The sequence below is a fragment of the Pipra filicauda genome, unplaced genomic scaffold (genome assembly GCF_003945595.2).
Source record: "Pipra filicauda isolate LSUMZ 115617 unplaced genomic scaffold, ASM394559v2 scaffold157_size4220110_pilon, whole genome shotgun sequence".
Classification (NCBI taxonomy): domain Eukaryota; kingdom Metazoa; phylum Chordata; class Aves; order Passeriformes; family Pipridae; genus Pipra; species Pipra filicauda.
Window position 1 is genome coordinate 1,619,607 of NW_024104073.1, and position 17,897 is coordinate 1,637,503.

A 17,897-nucleotide genomic window follows, 5' to 3' on the forward strand; every position below is an offset into this window, starting at 1 on the left:
AGAGTGTGAAAACTTATCTGACTGGCTGAGAATGTGAACCAGCATGGTATTCAGTAATAATGTAGGATACATTTAATCACAAGATAATGGCTTTCATTGGAAAGCTAAAACCTGAAGTAAATTTACGTACTAAATCAGGGAGAAATTATATTTTTAAAAGCACACAAATACACAGCTTCAGGTTAGCATATAGAACATCTAAATACCACTGTACCTGGGCTTTGGTTCATTTGGGGTTTTTATAATGAAGTACAACATCCCATTATAACTTCAGCAACCCGAACATAGGGCAATCTGACCTCTCTTCCTGAAATTTAGATCTGAAAAAGTTCAGCTTCAGCTGAACTGTACTCCAGGTACAGATTTACTGTGCAGCTTTACTTTCACAGCCACGTGGTGCAGCCTAGGGCACCTCAATCTACAATGTTCAGCACAGGGTTACCTCATGACTTTGAATTTCTGAAAACTTTTGCAGAGGAACCTAAAACACAAGCACCCAGTGTACTTAAGAGAAACCAGGCTTGAGTCTTAGAATTCAAGCCGGCCCTAATTTGGACTGACTTTATAAGCTAAAAGGCACAAGTGGCACAATAGGGATGAGTTTTTTTAAATAATCAATTTTAGAGTATGAATTTTTAATTAATGGGGGTTTTGTCAAAAATATAGCATTAATATGAAAACACAGATCAATCATCAAACCTTGCCTAGTATAATATCACCATCTGTTGTTGTTGTTGTTATTATTATTGTTATTGAAAGATGGCATTTCTATGAATTCTGAACCAGTCAACAAAACATGGTAAATAAAAAGTGACACAAGCATCCTTATTCAAAACCATTTTATGACAAAACCTGAAGCAGCAAATGGGAATGAAGACATAAAAAATAATCTTGACAAAAGAAATACAAATTTAGGAAGCAAATTAACCTTTTACAGTTTTGTTTTCCTAAAAGTCTCCTATAAAATGATACGTGATGGAAATTCAGTGCAATTCAACTAATAAGCTTTAAGTATATTTATATTAATTTACATGCATACAAAGATGAAAATTATCCCAAGGGTTTTTTTAATTAATCTACTTTAAGGGGGAGAAAAAACAGTGGTAAAATTTTTTCATTTAACATGCAGAATGGATCTTTCACATGCCAGGAACTCAGGATTAAAATACTAATTTATGGTAAAGCAATAAATCTTCTTAATGGAAATTAAAGTGCCCGCTGCAACCTTAGTAGAGGTAAAAAAAGAAAAACGTCACGGTGTGATAAAGCTGGTGTGACTGTAAACTCTTTATAAATGAAATATGCAAGTAAGCATCTTCTGTAAAAGAACTCAGGCTGTTCAGTGCTGCACTGCACCAGCCTGATTTTAAAAAGGTTATATATAATTCTGACCTTGACATCTGCAACCTTGGGGGCTCTCATGAGCAGAACTTTTGATTTTAAAAAATCCCCAAGAGTGTGTAGTGAGCAGATGCAGTTCCAGAAATAAAAATCTATTAACTTCATAAGTTTTAATGGAAAAGTGGCTGCACATTAAAAATACATATTTGAAAATTTGTTCGAGATTTTAGCTTTAAAACATACAAGAGAATACTGTGCAGAATAATTGTGCAGTAGAGAAGAAAATTTTGAAAACTAGCTCTGTATTATACAAAAATAAGAGGTGTTGGCTGTTTTTAAGTATTGTGTTCATTGGGCGTTTCAAAAGAAAAACTTTCCTTCTAGAGAATGGAAGCAGTTCTTTCCTAATAAGCATCGGATCAAGTTTCCGTCACACAACTGAGTAGAGATAGATAAAACAGAAAAAGATACAAACTAAATAGTTAAAGAAATAATGTAAGCTCTATGAAGGCCCCTAGGAACGCCTTGAGAAAGTAAGGAACCTGTCCTAAAATACTGCCATGGCTTTTACAGAGCAAGATCACCTTGATGCCACAGTACAAATGTACAATGTTGCAGCAGCAACCTGTTTGGTCACCAGCGTACACCCACCTTCCCCACAGCGAGTGCTTTAAGTTAGGTCTCGCCTATGCAACCCCCACTTTGCACAAAGCTAGTAGGAACTTTGTATATTTTAAGGTTCTAGCACTCTTGGAATTCTGATGAAAATGAGTACAAAAGATATTAGGAAAAGTAATAGATAAGCACAGTCCAAGTTTTATTTAGAAATCCAAGTAGGAAGATACATCAACAAAGAAAACAATCTACACACTAACATATTTCTTTGTTAGCAGTGCTTCTCGTTTAAGATCAAAGAGGTCTAAAAAGATGACAGTCATTTAGCTTATGTCCTTGTAATTCCACACTGTTGTGTTACAAAACCCTTCCAAACCCAAGGGATTTGGTCTGTGTATTTTAGAAATACACAAAATTCTGCTTTCATGACATTCCAAGCCAAGCATAAGGCAAGAAACGGTAAGAGATGGAGATAAATGACACAACATAACCAAACAACTGACCAGTAGGATTTGATTTACCAATTATCATTCTTTTCAATGCAAGTCAGCAAAGCACATGGTGATATTTATAGATATTTCAAGTAGATAGTTCAGGTGTGATTGTCAGAAAGAAAAAAAAAAGAACCAAACAAAAACCTAATGATTCATTTAAATGTAATTAAATAGCAGGAATGAGTAACTGAAGGCAAGAGTTTTCAGCTTCTTAGCAAAACTGGTGATGAGAGTATAAGATGTGAATAGGCTTGGAAGGACCCTGAAAGGGATGGCAGAAGCTTGTTTTGGAAAGAAAAAGAAGGCATAATCAGGGGAACGATGAGAAACAGCTGTATCAGTAAAGCTGCGCTAGTTGGAAAAGCATTCAATAATGTCCTTTTCTCAAGGAAAAAAACCCTGCAAGAATCGAAATGTAACATACGGAGAAATTAAAATATAATATTAAAATAAGGGACGTGGTTGGAAGTCACTCAGGCAAACAAAAAACAAAAGAGAGGAAAAACTGACAAGAAGGGAAAGAAAGCAAAAGGAAACCACGTTATTTGTCTATCATGACTAAAAACAAGTGAAATCTGAACAAAGAGAAGGGGAGAAGAAAGAAGAAAAGTTGGAGGAAAAAGTTAAAAGTTAAAGTGCAGCAGTAAAAAATAATAATAATAAAGTAGTGAAAAATGGGAGGAAAAGAATGCAAGAAATTAATGGTAGGAGAGAAAGCCAACCTGTCTGTTGGTTTGCTATTAGAAACATAACACAGAATCAGGGTTAATCAGGAGAAAACATATAATCTCAGAAAAGGCAAAACCCCTACCTAAAAATAAAGTTTTTAGGACTTGAAATATAGATTACCCACAGAACAGTTAGATCACAATCAAGAAATTCACACGTTATACCTCTAGAAGAGTCCATAACATCATTACTAGCAGCTGGGTATGCAACAGTACATGTTCTGGAAAAGCAAAGATTCCTCAATTTTATGACAGAGAAAAAGCATAGGAATTCTTCCAGTAAGGAAAAATGTCAGGCAGCTTTATTTGACAAAAACAAAATATAATTTTTGTAATAGCAATGAGTCTGTTCAAGATAATACATAGAGATTTTAGTATGATCCATATGAAAAATCCACGTATGACAATATTAGAAGCTTTACAAATGCTGATTCTGATACTCACCCTAAAGTTGTCAGGAGAGCTTAGATATAGTTTTTCCCTAATGTCTTCTGGAGCACCAGCACAAAGCCTGTAAAAGATATGATAATTCCTCTCTTCTTTGCCTTGCACACAGATCCTAGATTTCTCCAGAAGGTAGTGTGATACAAATCCACCAACCACCGAGTTCTAGGAAGAAGAAATATTTTTCTGATTATCTGAATATTTTTTGGATTATTTGAGATTCAGTTTTTCAATATACGTTTGTCTGATCACACTGCTCCAAAGAATATTAAAATATCTCTACACCTAATACATACTAAGATTAGAAAAGAAACCATTGCCTTTACCGTAACTTCCCTCAGCTCATGTATTGGGTACATATACACTCTTAAAACAAAGATCTGCTTCACCCTAAAAAGCAGAAATCCTTAGCAGAATTCCAGTAGTTGCTGCAAAGAGCATTGCTACAGCAATCCTTTCACTTTTTGGATGGCAGTGCTATTACAACCTTCTCTAATTGCTTTTCAATGAGACACTTGTAAAAGAGAAGGAATGGTTAAAATTATAGAATACATATCTGGACAACATCTTAGGTGAACCAATTATGAAAGAACATTATTTCCCAAAATTTACACTTCTTTTCTGAGATGGAACACAGATTTTGAAGGCCATTTGTTATCTGGCCTATGATAAAATTCCCTGTGCCTAGAGAAATCTTAATAGAAAGGAAATTCCTAAACTTAATGGTCATTACAGCAACTAAGAAGGGCTTACTGACTGACAGATTTGAGTATGGTTATTCAGTCATTCACGAGGTCTTGGTTTGTACTCACATTGCTTTGAGAAATCAGACCTAATAAGGTGACCACAAAGTAAAACAGGGGCTCAAGTAAACAGGCTGGTCTTGCAGTGGAAAACTGAAACAATTTTTTAAGCAATTTCTGAAGATACTAGTGCTGTTTGCTTCAGCTAAAGCAATTAATCTGAAAGACCATGTAAGTGTTGACAGATAAGTTGACAGATCATGAATGCATCATTTCAAGTAGAAATCTGGATCCTTTCCATAAGCTTATTAACATGAACTGGACCAACAGATAAAGTCCCTCTACCTAGAAAGGAATTTAGTTTACTATCTAAACTATTAGCCAAAGATCTGAAGTTTAGTTACAAAACCAAGTATGAAAACTTAGGAAAAGACTGCAAGCTCAAGACCAGATAATAAGCTTAAATTCTGCAGGTAAAGAACAAATTCTTTCAGTTCCTCTGTCCTCAGTCAGAAAGAGGAGGAGGCATGTACAGAATCTCTACAGAGATCATCAATAAAAGTCTTCAACTTGGACGTACTGGACAGACATACAGTCATCCTTAATTGTGCAATACATACACTACCCAAACAAAACTACACCCAAACAAAGAAAATTTTTCTTAAATTACACAGTATTTCTGTCAAAAAACAATTCCTTGACTTCTGTCACATACATGTTACTATGTGAGGTCCTAACATTTCATAAAAATACATTAAAAAAAATCAACAATTCATTTAAAGCTAAAATACTTTAAATCTAATATGCAACTCACACTTATTTGTGTACTAAAGGAATGTATGTGAGTTATTCTTTGTATATGCCTTTTGGCAATGAAGGGACTAATTTTTAATCTTTCGTGGGTGGAAGTAATTTTCCTACTGACTTGAACCACTGCTTTCCAGTAATGACACAGTACTGTGTGGCTCTGGTTTTCCTTTCAAGGTGACAGAATACAAATCACATCTGTAAAATAGGACAGTAGCTATTTGCTGCAAGATTAATAAGTCTATTCAGCCTTCTGCCAGTTTAGCGTTTCCATTTTATGAGAAAAAATAATCACTGGTTATTCTGTAACAAGCTCCCAGTACCTTTTCATTGAAGTGGATTTCAACAAATTTCCCAAAACGACTGCTGTTGTTGTTGCGAACAGTCTTTGCATTTCCAAAGGCTTCTAATAGGGGATTTGCTGTTTAAAAAAATTAATTTTTGTAGTGTTAGAATCTGATCAATAAACTACCAAAAAGAGAGAACAAACACTTACCAATTATTCAGTGAACTTATGGGGAATAAGGTTTGAAAATTAAAGGGAAAATATTACTTATTAGGAATAATCCATTCTATAGATTTTACTAGATATATTGTGGTAGAACATAAAACTAGGTCCTTAGATATCACATAACACTGCAAAGTATTTTAATCAATACTATAAGAAATTCAGAGACAAATGCCAAAAATTATTCCGCTATGCTGTTCTACACAAGTAGGTAAATAACTAATACATAAACTATATGAGACAACACACAGTTTGACACTTCCTAGTTAGTTATTATTCATAAAATCTAAACTACCCACTTATCCCACAGACAAAAATGCCACTTAAATGTCATGCATGCAATGTATTAGATTGATTAGGGAATTAAAAAAAAAATTAGACAAGTGTGTTGATTTCAAAAACTACTTCAAACTGCCCTTTCAAATTAGGTCAGTTAAGTGATTGAGTGATTTTATTTTTTTTACTGGCTGTTAATTTCAAGCAGGTTAAAGCCCATACAGAAAGAGTGGCAGCAAGCAGTCTAACGCACATATATATATATATGAACACAAATATCATGCACCACTTAATCTGTTTGAAGATGCTTAGTAGTTATGAAACAAAGGCCTCTGAAAGACTGCATTTTACTAGCTTTGAAGATCAAAAAAAAACAGTTGACTGAATCTCACTAACAATAAGCCATTAAAAATATCTAAAAGATATTTTAAGGCTTCTAGCTAAAAATATGCATTGGAAACTAAGCAAGCAGAAACTCAGATTTAAAACTCCACTGACAACCATCTACATATCTGCTCCTGCAACAATTAAAGAATGAAGGAATAACATCCATGCTTGGATAAAGTATGGATGATATGGCATAATTTAGTAGGCCATAAGAATTAACATTTTTGTTTTGGCTAGATTTTCTCTGTTTTTAACTTAAAGCTTAAGAAAATACAAATCTGACTTCTTAAGAGATCTTTGATAACTATTCAGGCATTTTATGTAATATTAACTTTTAAAGAAAAGATAAAAACATATTGCAAGGGTCTTTCAGCTAGGTTAAATGTTCTCTATTAACACATATGCAATAAGCGTGGTTGTTAAACTTGTGCCCAAAAAACTTCAGAATTCATGCATCATATGCTGGTTTAGACTAAAAAACCCCAAACTCTTCGAGGAATACCTACAAGTACCAATTAATTTGCGTCGGGCATTATCCAACTCCTGACCACTTTCTGAGTTCCTTTAGCACACAGTGGATTTCACTAAGGAACTGCTTTAAGCAAACCGATGTCAACAAGAGATTAAAGCCTGCAGTACTTCTCTTGAACAACAGAAAACAGAAAAATTTAAAGCAAAAGAAAACGTGAACAAATTTTTAAAGAAAAAGAGTCAGGAAATTTCAAAATAAATTTACTATATGCTATGGAAGACTAAAACTGATATATGAGGCAATATTAGGTTGGTTGCTTGTTTTAGAGATGTTTGTATTTTCTCAAAAAATTATTTTTTGTTCAATTAAGAAGTGCATGCAACATTAAAGAGGCTCATCTAGATGATCAACACAGTCTCTTCTGACCTGGTTTGGAAGTCGATTATAAAGACAGATACAATCAAAGAGCTAATCTGAATTATGTGATTTCTGACAAAAAAAAGCTGTAACAGAAAAATGACCCTGAATTATAATTTAAAAGAACTTCCCTGTTTTATCTGACTTTGAGAACTTTATGGTGATTAGGAGGAATTGCACTTTCCTCGTAATAACAGATAGTCATGAAAACATAATTTTGTCCTTGCAGATTATATGCAGTTTAAAATCCAATCTTGGGTACATAATGTGTAAAGTTCAATTCAAACACACACTCATTTTCTGGATCAAGGACTGTATGATACTATAGTAAACAAAAATAAAGTGAAACACAAATAAAAAAATATTTTTTCAGAATCTAGGATGAAGGTCAGCTACCCATAAATTATGCCCTAGGAAGTCTGACAGTACTTATATCCTAGCTTTTATTCAGTTGCTGTTGACTCACACTTCTGAAAAAAATATAAGTGTTGGAACTTTGAGTTAAATGAAAGAAAATTCAGTACCTTCTACAATTCTGTCATCAATATCCTGGCCACTACCATAGGATTCTGTTAAATACCTGTAAAGCAAGAAAAAAAATTGGTATCGTTTATCTCAGATTACCTCAATTAAACAGGGTTAAGCATGGCTATGCACCATACTTACTAACCATTTACTATAGGGAAGGCATACTGAGTAAGTTCCAAATACCTATACATTTTAAAATAAATGCACTTTAACTTTTCTTTTTTGTTAAAACAAAAATATTCTTGCACACTTCAGGTTTTTTTCAATACTCCAAGACCCGTTAGAAATTCCTTTTAGACATGTATATGGAAATTACAGTTTTATACAAATATAATCAAACTATTACTCTACTATCTGTATTTCTTAATAAATCTTAGGAAACACATAAGGTTTCATGTCTGTTTCCCAAATTTAAGATTGTTTCCATGCATACAGCTTCTGTGTTCATAACTATCAGTGTTAATAAAAACCCCACATGGAGATGGTGAAGATAGGAAATTGCAGGTGCATAATTAAGGCAAGATTCAATTTAGCAACTGAAGAAATGATTTTAAATAAATTCACAACATATTTGCTCTAAAGTTCCAGCCTTTTTTTTTTTTTCTCCTTGTGCTCAGGACATGCTTTCTAGAAATTCACAAGTAAATCTGGGACAAGCTAAAAACAGATACTGAAAATAGGGCCTTCCAAAAAAATTTTAGAAACACTAACCGAGCTGTATTAGTACATTTTATGTTCTGATCATGCAAAGGTAAAATCATCCAGCTCTTAAAACTCAATTATGTTTTGTACATGGACTCTATGGGGGCGAGTGGTGGGGAGAAGCAACAGCAATGTTGCTTGTTGTGTGATCAGAACTTCCTTTGCTGAGAAGTGGAGGAACAACTTCCTTTAAGAGCATTCCTCAAGAGATATTCCAGTGCCAGACTTTTTTTCACTCTTAGCAGGACCAAAGTTGGGATGTCCCCTGTGAGAATCATTACCAGCACCTTGCAGTAATTCTTACAGCTATCTGTGAAAGACTGCACAAGAGCAGAGAAGAGCAGTATGACAGGCAGACAGACAGCTGGGACAATTCTTCCTCGGATGTGGAAGATAATAACTCTATATAAATACTAGAAAATACATGATGTCAGGAAAAATGGCATTAAAGATTTATAGAAGGAAACAAGGACAAGGTGGGGTGAGGGAGTGTATTCACGCTGCCCGCACTGTGCTTCCCTGCATAATTGAGTCACCTATGATATAGGTGTATTTAAGGAGCTCTCCAGTTACAGTGTTCCAGAGGGGTAAAAAGCACTTAAAGTATAATGCCAGTAAGTGGAAGCAAGACTGATATACATCACCAGTATGGCTTCCATAGAGTTTAAAATGCTTGACTTAGTATTGCTCATATACAAACATTAACAAATAAATAAATCCCATTGTTCAGTCTTATTCAGTAAACTAGGGTGAGGTGTATTACAGTTAAAAACCCTGGATACACAAGCAAACTAAAAAAAAAACCTAAGGCAGGAAAACAGAGAAATGCACATTTATGGCAAAACCAACGGTGTCTTGCAAGATACAGTTAAAATGTCTAGTTATGTTTTTTTATCTACCACAACACCAGATGTGCAATACTAAAATGCCTGCATCATAAACCATAATAACTACATGATGTCACTACAAGTGAGTTAAGGTTTCTGTAAGTAAGTAGCTATTTCCACGTATCATCATGTCAGCACTTAAGTTTAATTCAATTAATTTCTTGTAATAAAGTGCATGTGGAAGCTAATACATCTCTTACTGAATTGTGTCTTAAACCTACTGATTACCATTTGCTCTGTATGTCAACCAAATGCATCAACACAAGAGATTCACATAATAACTTTGGTCCAAACACACAAACCTCAGAACAAATTTAGTGTTTTCTGTCTTGCCAGCTCCTGATTCTCCAGAGACTATGATGGACTGACTCATCTTGAGCACTTTCATGTCACGGAATGCTTTATCAGCTTAAAAAGAAGAATACATAAAACATGACACATACTAATATTCAGCAGAATTGCAAGGGTAAAGTTGAGCTACAATGCAAAAATCAAAATGTAACACTTTTAGGAATAAAAAGTAAATCTTTACAATTAAATGCATTAAAATTCATTAAAATCTGTTTCTGTTTAATTTATAGTATAGTTGTTCATCTTCCAACCCGACAAATAAGAACTCAAAGGCCTGAAAACAAAGACCTACTCAACTATATCCAGGACAAAACAAAACCAAACCAACCACCTATAACTACATCTCTTGAATTAAATGTATTTACAAAATAGTAACCAATGTGGCTTTAGTATGTTTTTCAAAGGGAAACTTTCAGTTTCAGTACTTTGCAACAAGTAACATCTGAGACAATGAAACTTGGAAAAACATCAATTTCTTGCTATGCAACAGGTACTAAACTCCCAGCTATTTATACTTTTGATTACAAAACAAAATGCAAAACAATGAGAAAGCTTTTAACAAGTCAAATCTTAATTACAGTTTCCAATTATTTTTTTATTTAAAAAAGTGACTGAAATCGGATTTATCCCATAAATAACATTTCAATATATTTTCCATCTGTAACGAAAGCATATAAAAAGAAACAGTGTATGTGCTCTGGCAACATAATAAAAGGCAAAGAAAATCACTACACTGAAAGACAGTGCCAATCATTATTAAACCATTTTTCACTTGCAAAATCTGAATTTCTTTATTTCTTTTTTAGAGCTTTTTTTTTCTAAATGGTTGCAAATTAAACTGCTTAGACTTGAAACACTGGAGGTGCAGAATAATCATAAAAGGGTTGTCATGGTTGCTTATTTCCAAGTTCTTCAAACTGCATATTGAAGATGAGAAGACTTGCAATTAGTGGTTTTATTTTATAATACATCAAAATAAATTAATTACTGTTAGAGGTGGAAATTTATCAGTAACTGTGACATATTCCGTGTTTGTTTTTAAAAGACAAATACAGGTTCAGTACATACCAATGGCAAAAACATGTGGTGGCAATGTTCCAAGCGATCTACCCTGGTACTTTTTAATAGTATCTGAAGAATAAAACTTAGGTATATCAAAGTATGGATTCACTGCAATAAGAATGTTGGCTACATAGGTCTGTGAAGAAAACAATTAACATGAAACTATTAGCCAGTGTCCAAGCAAGTAGTTAACAGCACTTTTAACAACTATTACTATTGAAGACTACAGCCTAACTATAACAGTTGCATTTATGATTCTCTCCAGTAAATGCAGATACAAGACAGGACATATTTTTAGAGTTCCTTTTATTATCTTCTCATGACTTCTGTGACGTTCTCTTGGGAAAATTTGCTAACCACCAAGCTATGGACTATGTCCTGAATCTGACCTTTCTTCTAACCTCCTTTTAAATTATTTCCTATTGTCTGCGTTACTGGATCAAGGATAGGACTCCAAAACCTCCTCCTCAAAAGTGAATAAACTAAGCTCGTGGACAGCATAATGCACTGTCCTCCAGCGAGGAGGATCACTTTAAAATATCTAATGGAAGCAACTCAGCAGGAAGGACTGAAAGGATCCTGCCTGGGAATGCACTCAAGCAGGCAATAAAAGCATTCAGCTGAGAGAAAATTAGCTATAGCTGCTTCCACAGAGAGAAATACAGAATGCAAATGTTCTCTCACAGAGAAGGAATTTGAGAAGAATCTCAAATGAAGGCTGCTTTTTACCTTTCCACAGCATAAGGAAGACTGAAGAAAAGTTTTTTCTGAAAAAAACTTTCATAGCTTTGTTATAATGGCCAGATTACATACAGGGAAGAGGAGAGGTCAGAATCAAAGATAAAAGCATATATGCAGCAAAAGATCTAAAGAAAATGAGATAAACTTTCAGCCTGAATAACTTATTTGCTTTGTTGTTACTGAAATATCACCAGGCAACTGAAATTTGGACACTATTGTGATATGTTGATAGAAGGTTGAATCACTGTTTCTTAGATGTTTGTATTTTTAGCACTTATTTCACTGCAGGAAAACTTTTCTTCGAGAGCTGCAGGTACTAATATTAACTTTCCTTTTAATAACAAGAGAAATGCTGTTAACCAGGATTTAAAAAGACAGAAAACTGTTTACAGGGGAGTAAAAATATAAACCGGAAAAACAAAAAGTCAACTTTTTTTTCCCCCTCCAGAAAATACACCCACTCTGAATAACATATTAGTAGTACTTGTTTACAATGCAGAACAGCTTTATGAACTGAAATACTATCCTACCTCATAATCAGTTCAGATTCAGAATTTTACCTCCTCGGAGGTTTATTGTTTGGTTAGGTTTTTTTAAGGATTATTTTCCCAGAACAGCATTCAAATGGCCTTTTTTATTTCTTTATTTTAAAACCAGGGCTTGATCTTGGGACATAAAAAATTTATAGCTATGTAAATCAACTGCAGCAGAAGAAAACAGCTATACTTTCTTTTTATATTTATATAAAAGGGTTTAACTAAATTAATTTTACAGCAGTATGCTAGAAGTTGATTATTTTAACACAGACACTTAAAAAATACGTAGAACTGTTCTGTATTATCCCTAGCCAGCTTTCTATTAGACAAAAAAATAAGAAAGAAGGAAAACTCTTATCTTCTGTTTCACAGCTGTCAATGTCCGGGCAGATGGCAAGGACAAAATGTAATTTAGTCAGAATTCATTAAGTACAATTAGGCAATTTGATAGCAATATAAAAGATTAAGATGGACATCTGAGCTAGGAGGTGTCAAAGACAGCACCTGTTTGCTTCGTTCAAAAATAATGAAGAAAGAAAACCATCTTTGCTAACAGTGAAGTAAGGTACCTGTAGGAACAGAGCTTTGTGATACAAAGCAGTGCTATGGTTGCACATGAACAGTCATGTAGAAAAAAATGTATTGCTCTGCCTGGTAAAAATTAGCTAGCATTATTGTGATTAATGTGATTCTGATCTCAAACAAAGTATAATGTAAGGAAAAAAAAGGTGCAAAAAAAGGCCTACAACTTCAACATTTCCATGTTAGCAGTCCTGTTATAAGAAAAAAAACAGAATTGGAAACACTTGTTGAATGTTTGAAAGGACATCTATATTAGACTGGTTCTCATGACATATAATACTTACGTAAATTCTGTCCTTACTGTACCGAACTTTGATATTGTGAAGGAGAGTGGCCTCATTTAAATACATCAGGGAACCTGCAAGTAAAAGACAATCACATACCATTAAGAGCTCAGGAGTACCTTCCTGTACAGACAAAAACCTAAATTTTAAGATTACGGAGAATTTTACTTCCCCTCTCTTTGGTTACGGTTTAATCCTATCATTTCCTTACATGTCTTGAGGCAAAACTGCTGACTCAATATACACTTTAAAAACCACAGACCTGCTCTTTACCGTACTGAAAGTTGCAGAAGAAAAAGCCATACTGCAGGAGCCTCAACACAGGCTCTGCTCAGCGTAAGCTCCTTTCACCAGCCTGTCAGTCAAACACTGTGCATCTCACTCCATGCAGACCTCTAAGCACAGAAACTGCTGCCTACCAAAATCCCTAGCAATGACTGTCCTTCCTTCCAGCTCCCTTCTCAAGTCTCAGCCACAGTGTCCCCCAGGGTACTGCCACCCAGCTGACCTTTAGAATAACAGCTAGCTCTGGGGATTGATGGATATAAACATCTAATTGGGAAACACTGTCTGGAGGCAGCAGCAGCCATCATCGCAACAGCAGGCACCAACCCCACCTTCCCTGCTTCAATTCTGAATTTTGTTAGTACTAGGCCTTCTCAGAGAAACTGTTAGGGGAAAAAAATGCTAACACACCAAACCCTAGCTTTATTTTTCTCCTTTGTTCTTTAACAGAAAACACCTGAAGTAACTGCTAAAATATACATAAAATATATATAAGGTGGTGGCTCTAGGCAGCAAGTGACCATCCACAGAAAGCTTCAGACCATACAGGTTTACATTCCAGCAAACCTGGTTCTTGTTTTCAGCTATAAAGCACTCAAAAGTGTCAGATGCCTTAATTATAGAGGTAATTTCCACTTCCCATTGTAACACTGTTAAAAACATTATCCCTAAACCATCTGAGGTCACTACTCATTACACAGTCTCCATTTTCAAATATGTGCAACTCTTTTTATCTTGCTGCTTAAACTTCACATGCACAACACTGTTTTGTCTAGTTACAACTGATTGACTGCCATACTCGTAAACTTAACAGCATTAGCACCACTTTAAAAGCTGTATACATCTGAATACTGTGGATGGAGTAAGCACTGTCCTGTGATGTCTCTTCTTTTTAAGGAAAGACTGGAGGTGGCACTTAGTGCCATGGTCAAGTTGACATGGTGGTGTTAGGTCATAGCTTGGACTCAATCTCAGAGGTCTTTCTCCACATCATTGATTCTGTGAATCTGTAATAGCAACTTCTACCCTGTATGTTACACAAGGGTTACATACGCACCTCTCATCTATAATGACCAACAAAGTTGTTTGAAGTTGAACTGATGCCCTTTCTCAAGGGCTTCAGCAGAAAAAAAAAATTATTCCAACTTATTTACACAAACGTTTAAGGGCTACCAGTTCATTGACCCAAAGTCAACCTGTGCAGCCACCTACACAAGGATGCCTGAAGTAAAGTCAGGTTCACCAGCTGTTTGCAGCCTCCCTTTGGCTTGCTTAGCTCCACTGAACCCTTCCTTCCCTTACATGACCAAATACAGCTTTGCTTCAAATGCCTGGAATCATTCACGATTCTCAAAGGACCTTGCCACTTCTGGATTGGTCAGAAGAAACCATCTTCCTCCACAAAATCCCTTGCACTCACATTCCTGTGTTGGCAGAGGCACACAAGGCACACTTTAGCTTTACACTAAGCAAACTCTTCCTCTGGATTACAACAGCCTTTAAATCATGCCTGTGCACAATTCCTTCATGAAGCAGGAGGGTGGCCCCCATCACCATGGCTTTTCCCTTGCCACCACAGAAGACACACATTCCCACACAACCCCACAGTCTCTGGTAGGTGCAGCAATCAAGTGCAGACACCCAGCACTGCACAGCAGGACTAGTCCTCCCCTCCCCAGGCACACTCAGTTCACATGGCTGAGAAAATGGCTCTGGGACCACAAATCGCAGGTCTGCCTTCACCTCTTTTAATGAGATCATCCCAAGAGGAAGAGACATTAGAAGGAAATGGGCCAGAAACAGAAACTCCGGTTTGCTCTAATGTAAGTTAAAGTTTCCTTCTCTCCCCCTGTATTGCCTGGAAGGAAACAGGGTGTTAAAAAACTAGCAAATTTCAAAATTAAGCCATTTGGATTCTCAGTACTGAGGTGAGAAACAATTCTCCATTGACTCCCTTGACTGTGTGTCTTCATAATAACCTCTCAGGGTTTGCAGTGATCAGTTAATCATCAACTTTTTATTAGCATGTTTATCTGAACAGCAAAGGAACCCAGATTTCATTGTGTCCCCAGTACTCTCTTTACAAGTCCTTGTTAAAGCTGTTATACCTGCAGACTCAGGGAGCAAATGGGAGCTTGCTCCCAAAGGGAATGTCACCACCTCCGCTCAAGACATGCAAACTAGGGCTTATGACAGCAGCTTTGAAACGCTTCTCTAGAATAAATCCTTTAAAAGAGGCATCCATATCCAGAGGCAAAGGAAGTCACCAGGAGAAAGAGAGAGAATTCTGAATATTCACATGGCTCATGCCTAAATATAGCCAGTGTACATATGTGCATTCAGTTGCCCATATATTTACTTATACACACACACTAAGTTCACATAAGTGAAGAGAAGCGCTAAAAGCTAGGAAATATCAATGTCAAATTTACTCAAATTGGCTCTCCTGGCACACACAATGAGTCAGGGTTTGTATGGAAAATTATTTTATCAAGTAATTGCAAGGCTCTGCATATAGAGAACTGGCGGTTTTCTTAAGAGTCTTATCCGATACCCTGTCCCCCTTCATTTTTTTTTCACTCCAGAAGTTTAAAAGAAATTAATCTTTTTCTTGGCTATTAAAAGAAATTCCACATATGGTAACATGTATGAGTGGGGCCTGGGGGGATCCAAAGAGGAATGTGAATCGCAAAAAAAGGAAGTAAATGTGTTGTCTCTGTACTGTTTGCAATATTTACTAAAAATTCTCATTTAAGGATGGGCTTGATAGTAAGAAAGGTGTCTCTTGCAGCTAGTGCATTTGGCACATGGAAGACTAAGGGTGCAAAAAGCAATACATCAGCAAATTAGTTCCTAAAAGGGAGTTAATCAGTAAAGTATAGCTTGGAATGATAAGCATATTATTAACTAGTCTTTCAGGATTTTTTGGAACAGTATTACGAACACTAAGTATGGTTTTTTTCTTAAAGATCAATAACACTCAACACAAGTGCTCTCTGACAGAAGGAGAATGAACTTGGGATTCACGCATCCTGCAGGTAAACCTCAACTAGTGAGCACCAAGTGAAAATACATTAGAAAAGTCAAAATAATGTTTGATTCAGATAGGATTACTGGAAAAAAGTATTTTTATCTTTTACTTGGTAAACCAAAGAAGACATTTTCTCTGACTAATTTAATTGAACAGTGTTCTGATGCAATCTCAAATTATTTCCATAATCTCATTCCAAATTTTGATTCCCTGACCATGACACTGAAGTGCCAAGTAAAATCATTGTGACAGATGCACAGGTTAAATGCATTTCCCTAACAATCATTAAGTGCAGAGAATACAGACACCAACTTTGAAAAATTTCAACCCACATCCTGTTTGCAAAAATATAAGCAACTGAAATCAAGGCTACCAGCTTGGTTCTAATTATAACAACACTGCACCACCTCAGTCAGATCATAAGACTCAGATCTCATCTTTTTGTTCCTTATGGAGCAGCTGTAACAGCTGTATTTCCTGCCATGGGATATAAATACTAAACCCTATTCCAAGACAGGAATTGGTGTTACGTCACCTAAACAACTTTCAGACTCCTAGCCTCTATTTTAAATGAAGAACAATAGAAGATACTTTTGCTCACTATTTATGAAGTCCCCAGTATTTTCACCAAGCAGTAAGTACTACAGGGAATGTTAAAGAGATTTGCCCTCATCAGATATTCAAGACAGTAGACGCTCTGTGATTTGCAGAGCAGTAGCAGCAGCAAAATATTTGTTTAAAGTTCTCTAAAAGCTGATGATAGTGCTTAGTCAGCTTTCTTGGTATTCTCTCCCTCTCCCCAGATTTGACTAGTTTTCATCCACCTAACTGTAAAATATTGAATGAAATAAAAGCCCTGCACATTAACAGTGAATTTTATTACACAAGTTCACCTCAAAACTCCTTCTCCACCAGTACTCCTGTATCCACTTCAACTGTTTTCTTTCCCAGTGGTCCTGATAGGTCCACATTCCTGTCTCCAGTTTTGGGAAGGTTATTTTAAAATTTATTTTCCATTACCTGTACTTCCACAGGAATGCTATCTGAGAAATGTCGTACATGCAGGAAAATGCTGTACAATACAGCTGCTGATAAAGCAACTAAGTCTTTTGCCACACTATAAAAAATTGTTAGACCCATAATCTGAATGCAGTATTTCTGAAGTCAAGTAACAGTTGTATATGGGAATAATGTGACTATCCATTCCTCTAAACTGTTCAACTGAAAATTAAAAAGCACAATAAATTATATTTAAAATAGGCTTACTTTAAGAAGTTTAAAGGACTAGTAAAGGTCATACATAAATTCAAGCAAAGACTACAAGGAAGCAACAGGAAGTTTGTAAGGAAACAATATTCTCTTCATTGCAGGTTTTTTTTTTCAAATAAATAATTTATTTTTAAATTCATAACTTACAATTATCTTCTACATCCTTTTTGCTATCCTCCTCTGCAGGAAACACTTGATTGATAGCAGCTTGGAAGGTCTGTTAGATGAGAAACATTAACATTGTCAGAAAATAAAATACAAATATAGTTCAAAGATATCGCATGCAATGATACAAGTCAGTGCACTGTAATTGTGCATGATTTAAAATTAAGTTGCCAGCTTTATACTTCAGAAACGGAAATTTTACGAAGTGACTACATGCAGACAAAAGCTGCTGCATTTATATT

General features: G+C 35.5%; 1 protein-coding gene across 6 annotated transcripts in view; it reads right to left on the bottom strand.

Annotated features, from left to right (window-relative positions):
- MYO6 (myosin VI) overlaps positions 1-17,897 on the bottom strand; it is a 108,415-nt gene that overhangs the window by 54,540 nt on the left and 35,978 nt on the right. For all 6 annotated transcript variants that reach the window (XM_027713574.2, XM_027713573.2, XM_039379138.1 and 3 more), the window contains exons 3-9: positions 17,638-17,707; positions 12,906-12,979; positions 10,769-10,898; positions 9,652-9,757; positions 7,757-7,812; positions 5,496-5,593; positions 3,623-3,787 (exon numbers count right to left, since the gene is read on the bottom strand). In XM_027713574.2, the coding sequence (XP_027569375.1) occupies positions 3,623-3,787; positions 5,496-5,593; positions 7,757-7,812; positions 9,652-9,757; positions 10,769-10,898; positions 12,906-12,979; positions 17,638-17,707 (699 nt within the window). The remainder of the gene's footprint in view (positions 1-3,622; positions 3,788-5,495; positions 5,594-7,756; positions 7,813-9,651; positions 9,758-10,768; positions 10,899-12,905; positions 12,980-17,637; positions 17,708-17,897) is intronic.